Below are 19,641 nucleotides of genomic sequence, written 5' to 3' on the forward strand. Positions count from 1 at the left end.
CCAGAAAGTTCCCTATGAGGGAAGGTGGCCATTGGGCTGAGAAAGGGATCCTTGCCTCTGCTTTATGAGAAGGCTTTAATCCCTCCAGTCAAGTGCCTAAGTAGAAGCTCTCTGATCTTTTCTTTATAAACTGCCTTCCTCTAAGCTTTCTCAAAGCATGTCAGTCTTTAATGCCCTCCAATGCTTTATGAATCCTTTTTAAACGATGTGGGCGAGCAGTGAAGGCTTAGCTCAACAAAGAATACTTTGCTACCTGCAAAAAGAAGCAGTGGGTACCTGAAGGATATAATGCCCTTCTGGAGTATTTGTCCAAGTCCTCCAAGAAATTAATAGGGGCACATCGGAATCTCTTATCCTCACAACAACCTTGTGAAGTGAGTTGGGTGTAGAATTAAATGTAGAATTGCACTAATGCCCCAAGTAAGCCACAAATGGTTTGGCCATCATTTGAATCCACATCATAGGACAGTGTGGCTTTCTACCACATTGCTTATGGCTGCAATTCCCACTTACCTGGGAATAAGTCTCACTGAAGTTAATAGGGCAGAATTAAACTAGGATTGCACACGATGCAAATCTCCTGATGTTGCATTGGAAGCCACCTTCTGCTGAATCTGTCTGGTCTATTTAGCTTAGTATTGCATACACGGAGGGCTTATCCACACTTAGCTTTTGCCCTCTCTTTCTAGACACATGTCCACACTTTAAAGCTCCAAGTCCAAGTGTTGCTGTCCCCAACCCCTCACCCTGGAGCTTTCCCCATGAAATCCACTTTTTAGCTCTCAGTTGGAGCAAACTTCAATGCAGGTTTTCCCTTTAGAGCGCAGACCATGCCTGGAAAGCTGGGTAAAAAGCTTCCAGGTTCCAGAGTGCAGACAATTCACAGTCCTATCGGGAGATGCCAGGAGGTGAGCCTGCAACCTTCAGTGTACAAAAGAGACTTGCTACCACCGAGGTACAGCCCTTCCCAGTTACATCAGTGGTCATCTCTCTGCATGAGTTTTCGGAACGCAAGTGGGCAAACGTGGTGTCAAAAGTGGCCCTTCATCAATAAGTTTTGCCATGTTTTCAATCTGCTTAGATCCAGAGCAGTTTTGAACAGCTGCCTCTCTGCCACCCCAAACTGTGAAAACAGCACCCTCTGCTGTTCAAGGTCTGCATTTCTCCACTTTGAAATGTCGAATGGCTTTGACTCTTCCTACAGAGCACATGGCTCCATTGCTACTTGCTAGTACGTACAGTAAAGGTCAAACAAGAGGGGGGAAATGTGCATGGGAATCTCCTGTATAATTTTTGGTATTTGGGGGTTTTTTAAAAAAATGTGGTGGTGTGTCTGTATGTCAGGCAGGGCTAGGAAACCTGTGGCCTTTCAGTTGCTGCCTGACCCCCCCCCCCCAACAGCCCCTGCAGCTGGCATGATCAATGGTCAGGGATACTCAAGAGTTGTTGGTGGGAGCTGTAGCTCAGGGGCAGAGCACCAGCTCTGCATGCACAAAAAGGTTCCAGGTGCAATACTGAGCTAGATGGACCAGGAGCCTGACTTAGAACCATAGAGTTGCAGAGTTGGAAGGGACACAGGTTATCTAGTACAACCCCCTGCAGTGCAGAAACCCTGCCCACAGCAGAAGGGGATTTAGGGGAGCCAACCAGTTCAGTTGCACTGGAGAAAGAGTCTCAGGGGCACCATAGGGAACACTGCAACTGTGCTTTAGAATGGAACATGAGCAGTAGGGAGTGCCAAATTTTGGCACCGCTGAAATTTTAAAACCCAAAGTCTGCCACTGTTGGGGGACAATTTGCTGTCTTGCTTTTAACTGGTTTATTGAACAATTTAATTCAGTGATTGCCAAATTCCTGGTAGCCAAAGCACATTCTGGCTCTTATTTAAAGCTGGAAAGCTCAGTTGGTAGAGAGTGAGACTCTTAAATCTCAGGGTCATGGGTTCAAACCCCATGTTGGGCATTGCAGGGGGTTGGACTAGATGACCCTTGGGGTCCCTTCCAATTCTATGGGGGTGTCTTATCAGACTAGGAGGAGGAATCCTTAAACCAACCAGTTATAAAGCTCTGAAGAAGTGACTTCCTCTGAAACAAGGCATTCCAACATGGGAGGGTTTGCATTGGGCGTGATAGGATATCAGCTCACAGTGACAACTGATTAGCAAGGGGCACAGCTTGATTTGATTAGCCAATTTAGGAACAGTGGAAGTCAGACCATCTAGCTCCCCAGGGAAGGGAAGGGCCCTCCAGATCTTTGTTGGACTTCATCTCGCATGCTTCCTGATCGTCAAGCATGCAGACTGGAGTTGATGGAGGCTAATGTCCAACAATATGTGGAGGGCTGCAGGTTCCACATCTCTGGTCTGCCCTGACCAACAATGGCTCTCCGTGATTTCAGACAGAGAGTTTTCACCTTCCTTTCCTGATCGGTCTTGCCTCCCAGCTGTCCCCAGCCTGCCACCTGAGGCATCTGTGTGAAGCTAATCAGCAGGCCAGCCCTGCAACAATCCACAAACCACCCGCGCTTGCAGGGGAATGTGTGCAGAGCTTCTCAGGATGCCAGCCCTGGCCCTGTGGCCAGTTTTAGATTTTCTGAACCACTTAGGGCTTTTGCCTTTCCACATAAAACCTTGCAAAGTGCCATGCAAAGGACTTACCGTACTAAAATAAAGGTAAAGGGACCCCTGACCATTAGGTCCAGTCGTGGCCGACTCTGGGGTTGCAGCGCTCATCTCGCTTTATTGGCCGAGAGAGCTGCTGTACAGCTTCTGGGTCATGTGGCCAGCATGACTAAGCTGCATCTGGTAAACCAGAGCAGCGCACGGAAACACCTTTTACCTTCCCGCCAGAGCGGTACCTATTTATCTACTTGCACTTTGACGTGCTTTCAAACTGCTAGGTTGGCAGGAGCAGGGACCGAGCAACAGGAGCTCACCCCATCGCGGGGATTCAAACTGCCGACCTTCTGATCAGCAAGTCCTAGGCTCTGTGGTTTAACCCACAGCGCCACCCTTATGCACACTGATAGCACTGTGTAAATAATAAATATTACTACCATCAATTTTATTGTTAAGCGTACAGCCAAGCACTGATGCTGAACTTCCTGAATACCTGAGCATGTGTGCAAGCTGTTTCTGTACCCTCATAACATTGACTACCAGAAACATTTCCCCCCAAAATCTGGCATCTCTGAGTATCCAAATTCTGTGCAATCCAAAACAAATTAAACCAGCAGAAAACAAACAGGTCTTGGCATGAGTTAAACACACACACACACATACACACCCCTACACACACACACACACACACACACACACACTTGAACATATTTTTCCTTCCCTCTTTTATTTCATTTTTTAAAATCCCTCCAATGTCATTTATTTTACCAGATCATCAATCTAGGTTTTGTTTTGTTTTCATTTCGAGTCACAGAGATCAGTCCCTGTTTTTGTTCATTTTGTGGGGAATTTTGTTCTTGCTATGATTAGTTAACTTTTTTATAAAAAGTTTTATAAACAACAACAAATCAAACTGACAGGAAGTTCACCTCCAGTTCATTTTGATCCTTGGGAGGGCTGGGGCTGGGGGCTGAGGTTGTGGATTATGGGTTGGAATAGAGGGTGATGCAATCCATTGATTTTGGGGTGTTCTGACTCGGCACGCTGTGACACAGATGCTCAAGCATCTCCTTGAAAGAAAGACACTGAGTCGTTCAGCAAAGGCGTGATACCAACCATCCTTGGAACTGGCATCATCTCAGCCATCACATCTCACGGATGGCGCACAGCATGATGCTCCCAGAATCGTTGCTTCCACCACTTCCTTCGCCCTGGGATCCTTTGCCCTCCAGAGATTCCACGGATCCACTCCTGGAGGAGCCGTAGAGGCACTGGAAATGTTCCATGGAGTAAATGCTTCCAGACTCATCGGAGTGAATGCTTTCGGAGGAATTGCTCCTGTAAATGTGGCTGATTGACCTGGAGCCTGCCTTCTTCTGTTTTGAGGGTGAAGCTTTTGACGGCTTAGGCAAGTGTGCCGCAGGGGGTGGGGATCTTGGATGGGATCGCTGCCGGGTCAGTGGCTTGGTCGGTGGCTGGGATGGTGGTGGAGATGGCGGTTGGCATGGTGGCTGGGACATTCCCTGGGATGTTGGTGCCTGGCATGGTGGCAGGCATAGTGCCTGGCATGGTGGCAGGCATGGCATCCGCTGAGATGATTCTAGTGCCTCTGCTGGGGAAGGAGACAGGACAAACTTCGTTTCCATGCAGTGTGTCTGGATAGCAAAAGACTTCACCTCCTTCCTCAGGGTGCTTGAAGAAAAAGAAGATGGGAGAGAGGTACAAGCACAGCAAGGAAACCCGGACAGATTTACTTTGCAGATTTGTTTATTTTAAGCAAGCGTTCTGTTCAAAAACGTCTGATATGCATGTACATAAAACAAATAACCAGCCATTTTTTAAAACAAAAAACTGAACATCTTTTACATTGTCAGACAAGTTTCATACAGTTCCCCATAATGTATACAGGTCTGCATTTTTTGTGTATCTCATCACACCAATAAATAACAATTAAAAACTCAATTTCTCTTCACAAACGCCACCCAACTGTCTATCTGCTCTAATTCTCTCCATATTTTGGAAGGACAGTCTCAGATTTACAGAAGCTGTCTTGGTTTCTTTTTGGATCCTGGAATACCTCACTTTCCCTTAGGATGTCCCTGTTTTCAAAGGAGAAATGTTGGAGGGTATGAGTTATGCGACCCTTGAGCCAAGGAGATACGGTAAGTAACTATACAACCTTTAGAAGACAATCCTGTCTTCTAAACCTGTATAGGGAAGGTTTTTTGGGGTTTTTTACTGTTTCATGTTTTTTTAAATGTTTCATGATTTATTAATGTCTGCAGACACCAAGCACTGACAGTCATGGGGCCAAGGCAGCATGCCCGGCTACAGCACAGTCAGAAGGACCTCCTGCACTAAGTTATCAGCTATATCATTAATTGTTGTTGTTGCTGCTGCTGCTATGCTCTAATATACCATGTCAGTCTATCAGTCCATCAAGCTCAGTCTCATCCAATCTGCCTGGCAGGGGCTCTCCAGGATTTTAAACAGGAGTCTTTCCCAGCCCTGTCTGAAGATGCCAGGGACTGAACCTGGGACCTTCTATATCAAGGCTGCTGGCTCCTGGGGGCCAAGGCACTATGCCCCCAAACTTTGTTTTAGGGAGGCAGGCCCCCTCAATGTTCATAGGGCCCCATGTGCGATGTTAGGATGTTGTGTCAGGCCCCCTCAATCCCCCACAGAAGGTGGTGCCTCTGTTCTACATGCAAAGCAAATGCCCTTCCACTTTTCTACAGCCCAACATTTCTCATAGGATGTTGCTTTATATAACCATCTCAAATCCCTTGCCTTTATTGCTGTTGGTGACATTTGCTATTTCAGTTTTCATTATGCAAGGGCAATATACATGTATGGCCCGTTCATAACACTTTTAGCAAAAATGCTTTCCCAGAAAGAATCATTGGGTGCTATAGTCTACCCCTCACAAAGATAGCATTCCCAACATCCCTAACAAACTACAGTTCCCATGATTCTTTGGGTGGAAGCCGTCAGTTCTAAATGTATAGTGTGTATGTGACCACAGTTACTTTGAGACACTTCAGTGCAAAAAGTGACAAATAATCATAATATAACCATCTATCTCAGTATTGACTCCACTGACCAAGAATCATGGAATCATAGAATCGTAGAACTGTAGAGTTGTAAGGGACCCTGAGGGTCATCTAGTCCAACCCCCTGAAACGCATCCAACTAAAGCATCCATGACAGTTGGCCATCTAACCTCTGCTTAAAAGCCTCCAAGGAAGAAGAGGCCACCACCTTCCAAGGTAGCGCATTGTGCTGTCAAACACCTCTTACTGTCAATTCCTAATATTAAGTTGGAATCCCTTCAACTCCATTGGTGCGGGTCTTCCTGAAAACAAGCTTGCTGCATCTTCCATGTGACAGCTCTTCAGATATTTGAAGATGGGTATCAGACTACTGCTCAATCTTCTCCAGGCTAAACATACCCAGCTCCCTCAACCATCCCCCCCAAAGCCTCACTTTCCTTGGTTTCAGATAGATGTTTTCCCCAATCCTCTCTGTAGATATTGGGGATTGAACCTGGGTCCTTCTGAATGCAAAGGACTGAGATTTGGTCCCCTTTCAAACAGCAACTCTACATGCTGGTGCATGCACAAGTTGGTGTGTGTGTGTTGTGATAGGTGAAACTTACATGTCGTCTGTCATCAGCTTGTAGTGAAGAACAGTGCAGCCAACAATGAGCAAAATCAGGAGCACCAAGAATACACACATCACGGCAATCAGCAGGTCTTGCTTCAGTCTCTGCTTTTCCATGGAGTCTTCTTCCAAATGGTTGTTTAAAGGAGAGGTACTGCATTAGTTCAAATTATCACCTGTATCCTGCCCTGTTCCATCCTCCAAGGCACCCTTGCCATCTAGGAAGAATCTGAACCCATTTTGTATCTTTCCTAAATAAATTTCTTAGTTGGATTTGTTGGGATGTACTCATTTAGGAACAGAGGAAGAGTCAGACCGTAGTTCAGGCATAGGCAAACTCGGCCCTCCAGATGTTTTGGAACTACAGCTCCCATCATACCTGACCACTGGTCCTGTTAGCTAGGGATGATGGGAGTTGTAGTCCCAAAACATCTGGAGGACTGAGTTTGCCTATGCCTGCCATAGGTCTATCAAGTTCAGCTTTGTCTACATGACTAGCAGCAGCTTTCCTGGGTTTCACACTTGGGTTCCTAGCTGTTGATGGACTACAACTCCCATCATCTCTGATCACTGGCCCGACTAGCTAGGGATGATGGGCGTTGTAGTCCAACAACAGCCAAGGACCCAATTTGATAAACACTGCCTATGTGAAGATGCTGGGGACCTGAACATAGGAAGCTGCCATCTACCAAGTCAGACCATTTGGTCTATTTAGACCAGTATTCTCTTTGGACTATAACATCTCCTTGACCACTGGTCATGCTGGCTGCTGGGGTTGCAGGGAACTGGAGTTCAACAAGATCAGGAGGTCCACTGGCTCCCTGCCCCTGCCCTAGTGGGTCACAGCTAGAGATGGGGCAGAAACTTGATTCAGCTCCCACTTAAAGGGGAACCTACCTAATTCACACTTCCTGTAACAATATGTGACCCAAAACACAGGTGGAATCTAGACACATATAAAAAACGCTGTTAAAAGCACTTTAAAAAAAGTTTTGAAAAATATATTGAATTTGCCGCCATCACACCTAGTGTCACATTTGTATAATGCACTTTACAAAACACTTAAAATGTTTTATTTGCAGCTGTATAGCTGAGTCCCCAGCCTTTCCCCAAACTGAAATACAGCCATCCTTTTGAAATCTGCGCTCCTCCAAACTTCATGGTGCAATTCTCCAACCAAACATTGCTTACAAAAGCGAAGACAGTGTGCATTTTAAAAACCCATGTACAGTGGAACCTCGGTTTTTGAGCTTTTCGGAAGCCGAATGATTCAGAACCCAAACGCTGAAAATCCGGAAGTGAATGCTTCCGTTTTTGAACACACCTTGGAAGTCAAACAGCTTCCAAGGTGCGTTTCTCCATTTTCTCCATTGAAATTCCTGACCGCCCATTGTGCCTCAGTTGTTGAACATTTTGGAAGTCAAATGGTCTTCCAGAACAGATTACGTTCGACAACTGAGGTTCCACTGTACAAAATGGCAGTATATTAGCAAAACTGCATGGGGAGAAATATGTGTGTTAGTCAACATTGCAAAGAAAAATGTCAGTATTAGAAGAAAATCACACCAAGATGCTGATGAATTTTCATGAAAATTTTAAAAAGGTGGGGGAAAGATCACAGATTGCTATGGCAATATGGAGAACTGAATATGAGGCTGGAAAAATGATGAACTCGAAAACTGACTTGATTTGTGGAAGAAGAGGAGTTTGGATTTGATATCCTGCTTTATCTCTACCCTAAGGAGTCTCAAAGCAGCTAACAATCTCCTTTTCCCTTCCTCCCCCACAACAAACACTCTGTGAGGTAAGTGAGGCTGAGAGACTTCAGAGAAGTGTGACTAGCCCAAGGTCAGCCAGCAGCTGCATGTGGAGGAGCGGGGAAGCGAACCCAGTTCACCAGATTACGAGTCTACCGCTCTTAACCACTACACCACACTGGCTCTCTGGAGGCAGGGAAGGGAAGACCTCCCAGGATGAGAGATTGGGAGAAGAAAGGAAAACTCCCAGGTGGGAAGCTACTTTGGGAGAGGATGCAGTGTTTTCTCTTTCTCTTTCTCTATTTCTGTTTTTATTTAGATTAGTTCCTTTTATCCTGTATTATGAAAACCTTTAATGGGGAGGGAGAGAGAAATTGACTTGATTTGTTCACCCCCAGTTGCAGTTCTGCATTTTAGGAGGGTGGCGAAGTCTTTAAGATCTCCCACCCCTTTAATCACTTTTGTCTTTCTGCTGTGCCAATGCATTTTTAAACTGACTCAGCGATTTTGCGCGCCTCTCATCATGTCACTGTTTTAATGATCGAATCAATTTACTGTACTGTCTAATCCCATTATCCGCGTCTATGTTTGCAGTCTGGAAAGGGCCCTCCTGCAGGCTGCAAGGAAGGGGTAGGTGCTTGTCTAAAATAATATAAAATAAAGGCGGCAACTTTACGTGGGGTTCCCTAGGCACACCCCACTCCCAAATAGCAAGTTTTCCAATTGCATCCACGCCCCTCTAGCTTCAGCAACAGCCATATTAGGTATCCCCACACCATTCAATGCACCCCAAGGTCCTTTGGCATGGGGAAAGTCAAAACACCTTACTTTTCAGTCAAAAAAGAATAGGTTAGTAGGGTTAGATACAGAGCCCCTAAGAGGCTCTTACGTGCTAAGAAAGCTCTCCTTTGAGGTGATGGCTGGGGTTCCATTTAGAACTGGCAGGGCTATTAAAATACAGCAGTTATATATATTTTAATAGCTCACCAGTGGTCACTTGCTTCCCTTCTCAATTTAGGGTGCTCCGCATTCCTGACTGAAGCCCTAAGCAAGTTAGGCCCCAAATATCTCAAAAACCATCTCTGTGCCTTTAGGTCCTCTTGGATGTTAAGACTGACAAAGCAGGGGTCCTCTTGGTAGTTCCACCACCCTCAGAAGTTTGGGATGGTGGTGTCCTGGAAGTGGAGATCCTCTGTGGCAGTCCCTAAGCTGGTGATTTCCCTCTGACTGTACAGCTTTTGCCAAATACTGAAGATACACCTATTCACCCTGGCCTTTGACAGTTTAAGGTGTCTTGGTGGAGACACCTGAAATTTTGCTGAAATCACACTGTACTGCTCCATTTGGAAAGGTTTGGTGCCTCTTGTCGTTGAAATGTTTTAATCTGCTATTAAATAGTTCTATGTATTGTATTGTTGTAACCCACTCTGAGACCTTATGGTGAAGGGCAGGTGAGAAATCTTAGAAAGTAAGTAAATAAGTAAGTAGGCTGGCAGGTAGGTAGGTAAGTAAGTAAGTAAGTATGTACATAAGTAAGTAAGTAAGTAAGTAAGTAAGTAAGTAAGTAAAGCATGCATTCATCCCTCACGGGTACCCTACCTTGGCACAAGTGTGGCCCTATAAAGATGGAGAACCATAGGAATGTATGAGAAAAGCTGTGCATTGTTTCTTTAGTCATTGTCTGTCCCCATGCTGGCTGCATATTATTCTGACCTACCATGGAACCATGTGACACCCCCAGCATTCCTAACAACATTCTGACAGCATAATCTATTCCAGTGCTAGGGTGGGGTATGTGGCCAAGTGGGTGAGTCCATAAGCACTGGCGGAGGAAGAGGAGTGCGGGCGGGAGCACATCGCCCCTGGCTGCGCGATCCTGGTGGGGTGCCATCATGGTTGCCCCCCTGCGCTGGGCGCCCCGGGACACACGCCAGCCCTGCCCCCACCTGCTCTCCGCCCCGCGGTGCCAGAGCATGAAGCTCCACCACTGTCCATAAGGTCTTGCTGGATCCATCTTGGTCCATCTGGCTTGGCCCAAAGGTTCAGCTGGTCTGCTATCCTGCTTTGCAGAAGCTAACCAGATGCCTCCAGGAAGCCCACAAGTCAAGGCTTGAAGGCAACAGCCCAGTCCTCCTCCCATTGCTTACAGCAGTGATGGCCAGACTTGGCCCTCCAGCTGTTTTGGGACTACAGTTCCCACCATCCCTGACCACTGGTCCTGTTAGCTAGGGATGATGGGAGTTGTAGTCCCAAAACAGCTGGAGGGCCAAGTTTGGCCATCACTGGCTTACAGGAAGGGCCATATAGCACAGTGGTATAGTTTATGCTTTGCACACAGAATGTCCAAGGCTCAATCCCCAGGATATCCAGGTAGAGAGATAGGGATGTTCCTTACCTGAAACCTTGGGAATCCTTTGCTAATCAGTGTGGGCAGGATTGTGGTGGACAGATCAATGATTTGGCTCAATGTAAGGCAGTTTACGATACGATAATCTTTATTGTCATTGTCCCATGCAGAACAACGAAATTGAAAAATCTACATAAGACATTCAAAACCCAACAAGCCTGATATCCCAGCTATCCCAACCTGGTTAGCCCCCTAAAAACTCTGATACTCCATTTTTAAATACAATACACTTCCATACAGACTCCTTGAGAGCCAGTGTGGTGTAGTGGTTAAGAGCAGTAGACTTGTAATCTGGTGAACCGGGTTTGCATCTCCGCTCCTCCACATGCAGCTGCTGGCTGACCTTGGGCTAGTCACACTTCTTTGAAGTCTCTCAGCCCCACTCACCTCGCAGAGTGTTTGTTGTGGGGGAGGAAGGGAAAGGAGAATGTTAGCCACTTTGAGACTCCTTCGGGTAGTGATAAAGCGGAATATCAAATCCAAACTCTTCTTCTTACACTGAGTTTAAAACCAAAATTGCATTTGAGTAGAAACTGTTTCTCAGGCAGCTAGTCCTAGTCTTTATAACCCTGTACCTTCTTCCAAAAGGCAGAAGCTGAAAGAGATCATTTCCAGGGTGCGCACTATCCTGCGCTAACTCTGCAGCTTTCTTATGGCACCTGGAAGCATAGATTTGATCCAAGGTGGGAAGAGTGCACCCAATTATTCTCTCCGCAGTCTTTACAACCCTGGACAGCATTATTTTTTCCCTGACCATGCAGCTCCCAAACCATACACCCAGACCATAAGTTAATACACTGTCCACAGTACAATGGTAAAATGCCATCAACAGGTCCTTTGAGAGATTGTTTTTCCGGAGGATTTTCAGAAAATATAACCTCTTCTGTGCTCTCTTCGTCAGGTCTTTGCTGTTTTCTCCCCAGGTTAGATCATCTCTCAACTCCATTCCCAGAAATTGAAACTCTGATACCTGTTCCACACACTTCCCCTCAATAATAAGTGGCTGAATATTCAATTTACATTTCCTAAAGTCCACAATGATCTCTTTTGTTTTCTTTAAGTTAAGGAGTAAGTTGTTTTTCCTGCACCACTCCCCCAACTGCTCAACTTCCTTCCTATAGCCGCCTCCCTCTCCAGCCGTGATTAAACCAACCACCTTTGTATCATCTGCAAACTTAATGATCTTATTACTGGGGTATTTGGGGGCACAGTCAGCTGTATAGAGCGTATATAAAAGTGGGCTCAACATGCACCCCTGCGGCATCCCCATATTCATGATGAGATCCGCAGAGATGTGGGAACCTAACCTGACCCATTGGGAACGGTTTGATAGAAAATCTAATATTCACCTGCACAAACACGGTGGAAGTCCCAGGTCTAATAGTTTGGGCACCAATCTATGTGGAAGAATAGTATTAATTGCAGAACTAAAGTCTACAAATAACAGTCTTGCATAGTCTCCTTGCTTCTCCAAATGAGTCAGGACAGCATGTAAAGCCATTGCCACAGCATCCTCTGTGGATCTCTTTGCCTTGTACGCAAACTGGTAAGGGTCAAGTCCCACTGGCAGACAAGATATGATATGGTTCCTCACCAGTTTTTCGAAACATTTCATTATAATGGGTGTCAATGCCACAGGGCAAAAATCATTCAGACTGTCTTTGATTTTTTTGGGCAGGGGTATAATGGTAGTGGATTTCAGACAGGGTGGAACAGTGGCTTGGGCCAGAGACTGGTTAAAAATCTTCATAAAGATTCCTGCCAGTTGGTCCGAACAATCTCTTAGCACCCTGCCAGCCACCCCATCTGGGCCCATAGCCTTCCTCGTGTTTACCTCCTTTAATATTCACCTCACTTTTCCCTCTTCCACCCTGGCAGCATTTCCTGTAGGTAGTGGCGCCAATAGCTCTGGCATCCCTGTCGGAGTCACTGTTGGTGTCACCTCAAATCGGGCAAAGAAGGTATTCAACTCTCCCACCAAGGAAGCAGTACTCTCTACCACTGAGGAATTCCTTGATTTATAACCAGTCAGATGTTGGACTCCCTGCCACATTTGTCTAGTATCATGATTTCTCAGATGATCCTCAATTTTTCCTCTGTTCTCCGCTTTTGCTTTCCTGATACCCCTCTTCAAGTTCACTCTTTTGATACCATACAGTACCCGGTCCCCAGCTCTAAAAGCAGAGTTTCTGGCCTTCAATAATCTAACCTCTCCCGTCATCCAGGGCTTCCTATTCGGATACAACTTAACATACTTTTCCCTCGTGACATTTGCTGTGCTGAATCTAATATAATCTTATATGCATTGTGTCACCAAACATTTAACCATCACATCTGATAGGCACTGAAGGCTCTTGTCTGCTCTTTCTCAGATTTCTCAAATCCCTTTTAAAATAAAAATCACCATAGCTAGTGACCATCACCATAGATGTCTGTTGTTGGGTGGGAGCTGACATGCATTGTATGTGGGGCTGCCATTCAAGACTGTTCAGCAGCTGTGGTTAGTACAGAAAATGGCTGCTAGAGTATTAATTGGGATCAGTCTGTTCCAGGCCAAATTCAAGTTATAACCTTCAAAGCTTAGTATATATTATTAACACTGGCCAAGTTACATTAATACTGTAACTTGTAAATTCAACTTTATGAGTCTGGCAAAAAATAAAATAAAATAAAAAATAAAATAAGAAGGGATGTGTGGAGGAAACGCAGAGGACATCTGGGAAAAACTCCCACCCACCATTGCACCCAATGTGTTTTGATTATATGCCATTTTGGCTTTAGGCGCAATCCCTGGAACATAGCTTCCGCATAATTTGCAGCCTTGCTGTACGATAAACACTTCAGGTGCTGAAAATAGTAAGTCACAAATACTATTCTCCTGTATAGGAATGCCAGCAGCACACAATTTCTGGAGGCAAATAATATTCATGGTATCAGAAAATACATGGGAAAGAGTGGGATTAAAGCCCATGTTTCATGTTTAACTGGATCAAAACTGGTATACCAAGTGGTATGAAATCTTTAATAGCAAGTTTAGTGAATCTCAGCAAACTGGCATGTGATTATGGAAAACTCACAACCTGTGGCCACTTGGGAACGACTGTGGAAGTGCTTATATCTCACAGAGGTGGAGAGACTAACAGATCTGGTACTCAGGAGAAATGGTAACATCTATAATAATATATTCATCGATAAGTGGGTGTGTTTGGAAATTACTGCAATCAGCACTATAGACATTTGCAGCTCTCTTGGAATATATTTATGCAACCTGTCAATATTTCTTGCTTTAAAAACCTGTATATGTGGTGTTTTTTAAAGTATACCTTCATGTTTCCTTCGTCCGCTTGTTAAGGAAAATCCAAATGGTTTATTTCTCAATTCTCCTCTGTGTGATGACATAATGTCTCTTTAAGCTCACATAATGAATCCATCTACATGCCACATTAAACCAGGGGTAACCAATGCTGTGCCAGATGTTGCTGGACTCCAACTCCCATCAACCCACAACATCTAGAGAGCTCCATGCTGAGCACCCTTGATTTAAAGCATAGTTAACTATAAACATGCGACATGTTGGGTGTGCAGACTCCTAAAATTATGGGCACATTGTTTCCCTTAAACCACCCCCATCTTTGTGCCGTGGTGCTGGGAGCTACACCACAGTTTGGCTTTTCCAAACCCATGTTTGTTGAAAGTGATGTGTGAACCACGCCGTTGAAATGTACAAAAACTAATTAAAATCAGCTACTAATTGAAATGGCTGCACACCCTGATGGCTATGCTCTTCCTCTGCTTTCAGAGGTCTTATGTTTGTGATTCTGGCTGGGAATCACAAGTGGGGAGAGTGTGGTTGCCTTCAGGTCCTATTTGAGGCTTCCTACCAGGACATCTAGTCGGCCACTGTGAGAACAGGATGCTGGACTAGATGGACCACTGACCTGATCCAGCACGGCTCTTCTTATGTTCTCATGGCTCAGGACTGTGGTCTCAGAAGGGTCACTTCCTTCCCATATGTACCCTAGACCTGATATCGTGAATGGAGGCCCACTTCTTAGGCCCTCACAGTGGTCAAGGATGGATGGAGGACAGAAGAATTTGAAAGACCACAGGTTTGCCACCCTTGCTTGATCATCTCCCCACTCTGTATAGGGAAGGTAGACCAACACCCTGATCATTTGGGCTGCCCTTTTTATGTGGGAGGGACGCGGGTGGCGCTGTGGATTAAACCACAGAGCCTAGGACTTGCCGATCAGAAGGTCGGCAGTTCGAATCCCCACCATGGGGTGAACTCCCGTTGCTCGGTCCCAGCTCCTGCCAACCTAGCAGTTCGAAAGCACCTCAAAGTGCAAGTAGATAAACAGGTACTGCTCCGGTGGGAAGGTAAACAGCGTTTCCGTGCGCTTCTCTGGTTCACCAGAAGCGGCTTAGTCATGCTGGCCACATGGCCTGGAAGTTGTATGCCGGCTCCCTCGGCCAATAAAGCGAGATGAGCGCCACAACCCCAGAGTCGGTCACGACTGGACCTAATGGTCAGGGGTCCCTTTACCTTTACCTTTTATGGGGGTAGAAATCTATTTGGGATGATAATGTCTCAATGAACTGACTTATTTATACATGCAGTGCTTTGTCGGCAACATCTGATGCTTAATTTACCCATTCATTTTGCATTGAGAAGTTTCAGTTGAATTTTGGATCACTTTGATGGTTCCAGTTTAAAAACTTATTACCCTTTATTACTTGTTAAAGACCTGAACATTGCTCTGCAACTCTAGGGACTATACAAATTTACTGCAGTCTTGTTCTGGTTGTTGTTGTTTTAAAAAAGCAACACCCAAGAAATCGCAGATCCTCAGGAATTTTAGCAGATGTCTGGAGAAGCTAGTTCTGCAATTCACACAGTGATTAGCATTCTCTCTCCTTAAGGATAAGATGATTTTGTGTACTTCTGTTTAAAACCCAATTAAACTTTTGACCTTCACAACATTCCATCCATTGGTTAATTGTCCACTGTGTTAAAAAGGAAAAAAGTGCTGGAGTCCTGCTTTTGTTTGCACCTGTGAATTTTCCAGGGGTCCCCCTCCAGGTCATGTATAATGAGAGTTTCCTATTGCTCTCTCCATCCCACTTAACCCAACCTCCTCCTCAGATCCTTTTCAATAGGAGAAGGAGAGAAGACCTTTAATCCTTTTGGTTCTTCTCATGTGGTGGACTCCCTGGATTCCTGTTTGGAATTGCTACTTCTATATTCTCTATGGATTTTCTAGCTATGCTTCACCTTTTGAGATGGGGTAGCTATAATTCTCCCTTGTCCTTAAGGTATCAGTGCTCCCAACACCTAAGCACCAATTCTCTGGACTTGGAATTCTCTGGACTTGGTGCAAAGTTGTAACATTGGACACACGCACCCCTGGTACACCTGCACACTCACCCCCCCCCCAAAAAAGACGTGGGGGGAACAAGCAGGGGATCACTTGGTGACCTCTCCTGCTTTTCATCCTGGACTTCTCTCTGCCACAGACTCTCCCTGCTCACTAAGCCTTGTTACCTCCTCAGCTTCCAGCACCTCCTCCTCCCAGTCTTCTCCCTCTGACCACTTATTGTTGTCCCACCACCACTTCCTGGGCTCTGAGCCTTCTTCCCTTGGGGGTTCCCCAGCTGGTTTCTCCCACCATTCCTCTGCGTCCAACAAGTCTGTGACATCTGATCACAGTCTTCCTTGCTAGGGTGGCATGTACTGCATTTCTATATAAATTATAGTAATATTTTTTTCCAGTTCACATCAATGCATATAAAATAGCACATGCCTTGGAGGAAAGGCAAGAAACAAACATCAACAACAGATAAATTAGTAAATTAGAACAGTCGTTACTTTTGCTGGAATAGCTGCAGTTCAGTGCACACTGAAATTTAGGTTTGTGCAATTAAAGTGGCTTAAGGGACTCAGGTGCCTTGGTACAACAAAACTATGTATTTATTTATTTTGCTTTTTGCAGGTAGGAAAATGACACAGGAATGTGTAAAAAAAAAGGGTGAGATGAACAAATGAGATGTATAATATGCAAGAAACAAATCACTATGACTTATTGTTGTATAACCTCCCCACAAATAAATCAGAGCAAATGCTTGATAAAGACAGGGCATAGTCTTACCTCCACATAAGCTTTGTGCAAGCAAATCAGGATGGATGCTCAATAAACAGGTTGTCTGGTGGAGCACCTAGTTACTAATTCTGTCATCAGAGCACGCTGAGTGATCACACCCGTTGCCTCTGGTGGCCACTAGGTGGAGGCAACCTCCGTTGAACAGAGAAAGAGGTTTTTTAAAGCAACCTAATCTGAAGTTTGGTCAGAAGAGGTCCAAGAGGATTTATTTGCTGGTTATTTGTCTTAGGGTGACATTCTTAGAATTTCTGAAATCTCACTGCTCATTTAATTGAATATAGGAGAAAATATCTACCTGGTCCAGCACCTTCCTTCTCAACAGTGGGTAACCATAAGTTTACAAAGAAGTCCCTGGGGACAATTGCCCCCCTTTTAACTGTTGCCTCCACCAGCAATAGACTGTTTCTCAATGTGGAGGTTCTATTCGGCTACTGTGATAGCCAGTGATAGAAGTCATCTCCTTCATGAATTTGTTTATCTCCCTTTGGAGGCAGTGGGCTTTCCTTCACTGGAAGTTTCTATACCAGGTGTCAGCAAACTTACCGTGCCTTGGGCCGGTGTCTCCAGTGCCAATCGCCCGGAGGGCAGGGGACCGTGTGCCCATACGCATGTGCACATGGTATTTCTGGTGCACTTCTGGGTCAGAGGAGCACCAGAAATAGCTTGTGCGCATGTGCACGGGCCTCCTCCGACCCGGATGTGCACTGGAAATAACGACTGCGCATGCGCAAATAATGCTTGCGCATGTGCACAAACTATTTCCGGTGCTCCTCTGACCCAGAGGTGGGCAGCCGTGCAGCGCAGCCGCAGCCGGTAAGAGCGGGTGGCAGCAGCAGGCGGTGAGGGTCGCCGCAGGCTGGATAAATGAGTCCCTCGGGCCTTATCCGGCCCGCAGGCCTTAGTTTGGGGACCCCTGTTCTATACGGAGGTTGGATGCTCGTTTGTCATGGATGCTTTAGCTGATATTCCTGCATGGTAGGGGCCTGTGCTGGGTGCCTATGGGAACCCCTCCAACCCTACACTTCATTGATTCTATTATTCTTTGAAAGTTACCTAAGTGGCCATTGCTCCATCTTGTGGCAGTGAGTTTCACAAGTTTAATTATGTGAAGGAGTTCATTTTGTTCTTCTTGAATCTACTGACCACCAGCTACATCATCATCATTTATTATTTATACCCTGCCCATCTGTCTGGGTTTCCCCAACTACTCTGGGCGGCTCCCAACAGACTATTAAAAATGCAATAAAACATCAAACATTAAAAACTTCCCTAAACAGGGCTGCCTTCAGATGTCTTCTATTTATTTATTTTTAAAAGATATTTATTGAGTTTTTCCACCTTTATACATTAAAAAATCCAAAAGGAAAAAACAAAAAAGTTAAAAACACATAAAGTTTACAATCCTTATTTTCAATAACATATTTCCCTGACTTCCCCACACTTCCCCTTCTTATATTCCAATTCAAATTGTTAATTCAACAAGTTCTTGTCCCCAATTTTTGACCTTTTTATATTTAATTCATTTAAAAAAAACAACCAATTTTAACTTATAAACATCAGTATTTAAACATCAGTGCTCATTCTTAAAACTTTTTTCTAAAGTCGACCCAAATTCCCTTCCACGAATTCCCCAATTTTCATACTAATAACAAAACAAAATTAAAAAAAAACAGATTATTATTCTGCACTTTTTGGATTCCCAAACCCCACCCCACCCCTTTCCCGGTTTCAATCTCCAACAAATGTCCATCAGTCTTAGTCTACTATCAGCCTGGAGATCTCACGTCCGAGGCTCTTAATTCTCTCTCAATTCCTCTCTGCCGGTTTTTTTGGTAGTCCTTAATATTAAACACCAGATCTCGGAGAAGCTCTGTCCCGATAGGGTCCATATTTCTTCCAGCCAGACCTCCATACTTAAAAGTGGAGCCTGAATCTTGTTTCTTTCTCCTTTTAAGTCCAAATGTCCCAAAAGCTCCAACTTTCACCTTAATCAAATTTGTAATCCATAGGTCTTCAGATCTCCACATAAGGAGATCTCTCCATTCTTCAATCTTCAATTCAAAACAGATTTTCATCATCCAGTACTTATTTTCCTTTGTAGCCATCATGTCAGGCCTCTGGCTCTCCTTCTTCATCTGCAACATTACATCTCCTCCTTCCTTTTCCTCAGAAACAACATATATCTCTTTCTCCACACTCTCAAATCTTTCAAGTTTCTCTTCTTGTCCAGCTGCATGGACTTCATGAGTCAAGTCCTTATCAAATTCAATGGATTTGTTTACTGTTAAGTCCAGAATTGCAACATTTGTAGCCAAAACATCAATTTGGCCTTGTAACTTTCCCAAGAGAAGAAACACTCTGTCCAATTTAGCTTGAATTTTTCCTCCTTCAGCCATTCTTGTAATGTCCCAAAATCCCCTCTAGAGGGATTTTGGTTACTTTATCTTCCTTCCAGTTCAAATCCAAAAATCAAGTTAGTTTGTATCAGTTCTTCCTTGTTTTCAACAAAATATAACCAAATTGTAGCAAATATATCCAGCAGAGATAGCAGAAACAAAGTTCTCTTTTTCCTTCTTGACAGCTAATTTGACAGCTGTCAAACTCTTCTATATCTCCTCAACAGGCTCTCTCGCGGATCACTCCCAGGTCCGGGGGGGGGTGGCACTTCAGCTCTCAAAATTAGCTCTTATCCTCCAGTGAAATTACTTATACTGCCAAATTGTGAAATTAATGTCTTTTACCCAATAAAGAAGAAGAAATTCTCTCGACCTTAGTTAGCTAGTCCTTGCTTTAGATTATTTATAAGACGGGGAGACGGACTTCCTGTTTGCGCCTTCCCCGATCGTGCCTAATTCAAAAAAATGTTTTTTCTTTACAAATCCAATTTCTGTATTACTCACGGGTTGTTACTTTTAGAGTCCAATTGTTCACAAGAAGAAGTCAGCGCTCTCTGACCATGGCATGTGGCTTCACTCCGCAGGAGAAGCAGTCGAATTTCAGCACCGCGCCGCTCACCCCGTCCCCCGTTCCGAAGCC

At 44.8% G+C, this 19,641-nt stretch overlaps 1 protein-coding gene across 2 annotated transcripts; it reads right to left on the reverse strand.

Annotated features, from left to right (window-relative positions):
- Positions 1-3,325: 3,325 nt before the first annotated feature.
- Positions 3,326-9,741, reverse strand: LOC128406526 (uncharacterized). 2 transcript variants are annotated; one of them, XM_053373993.1, is made up of 3 exons: positions 9,637-9,741; positions 6,276-6,402; positions 3,326-4,309 (listed from the first exon to the last, which is right to left on the reverse strand). In XM_053373993.1, exons 1-3 carry the CDS (start codon positions 9,737-9,739, stop codon positions 3,763-3,765), a joined length of 777 nt encoding a protein of 258 aa, XP_053229968.1. In that variant the 5' UTR covers positions 9,740-9,741; the 3' UTR covers positions 3,326-3,762. The 2 variants fall into 2 exon arrangements, with proteins under 2 accessions (XP_053229968.1, XP_053229967.1); XM_053373992.1 differs by having other exon boundaries at positions 6,276-6,405.
- Between the last annotated feature and the right edge of the window lie 9,900 nt (positions 9,742-19,641).

This window comes from Podarcis raffonei, chromosome Z (genome assembly GCF_027172205.1).
Source record: "Podarcis raffonei isolate rPodRaf1 chromosome Z, rPodRaf1.pri, whole genome shotgun sequence".
In the NCBI taxonomy this organism is placed as follows: domain Eukaryota; kingdom Metazoa; phylum Chordata; class Lepidosauria; order Squamata; family Lacertidae; genus Podarcis; species Podarcis raffonei.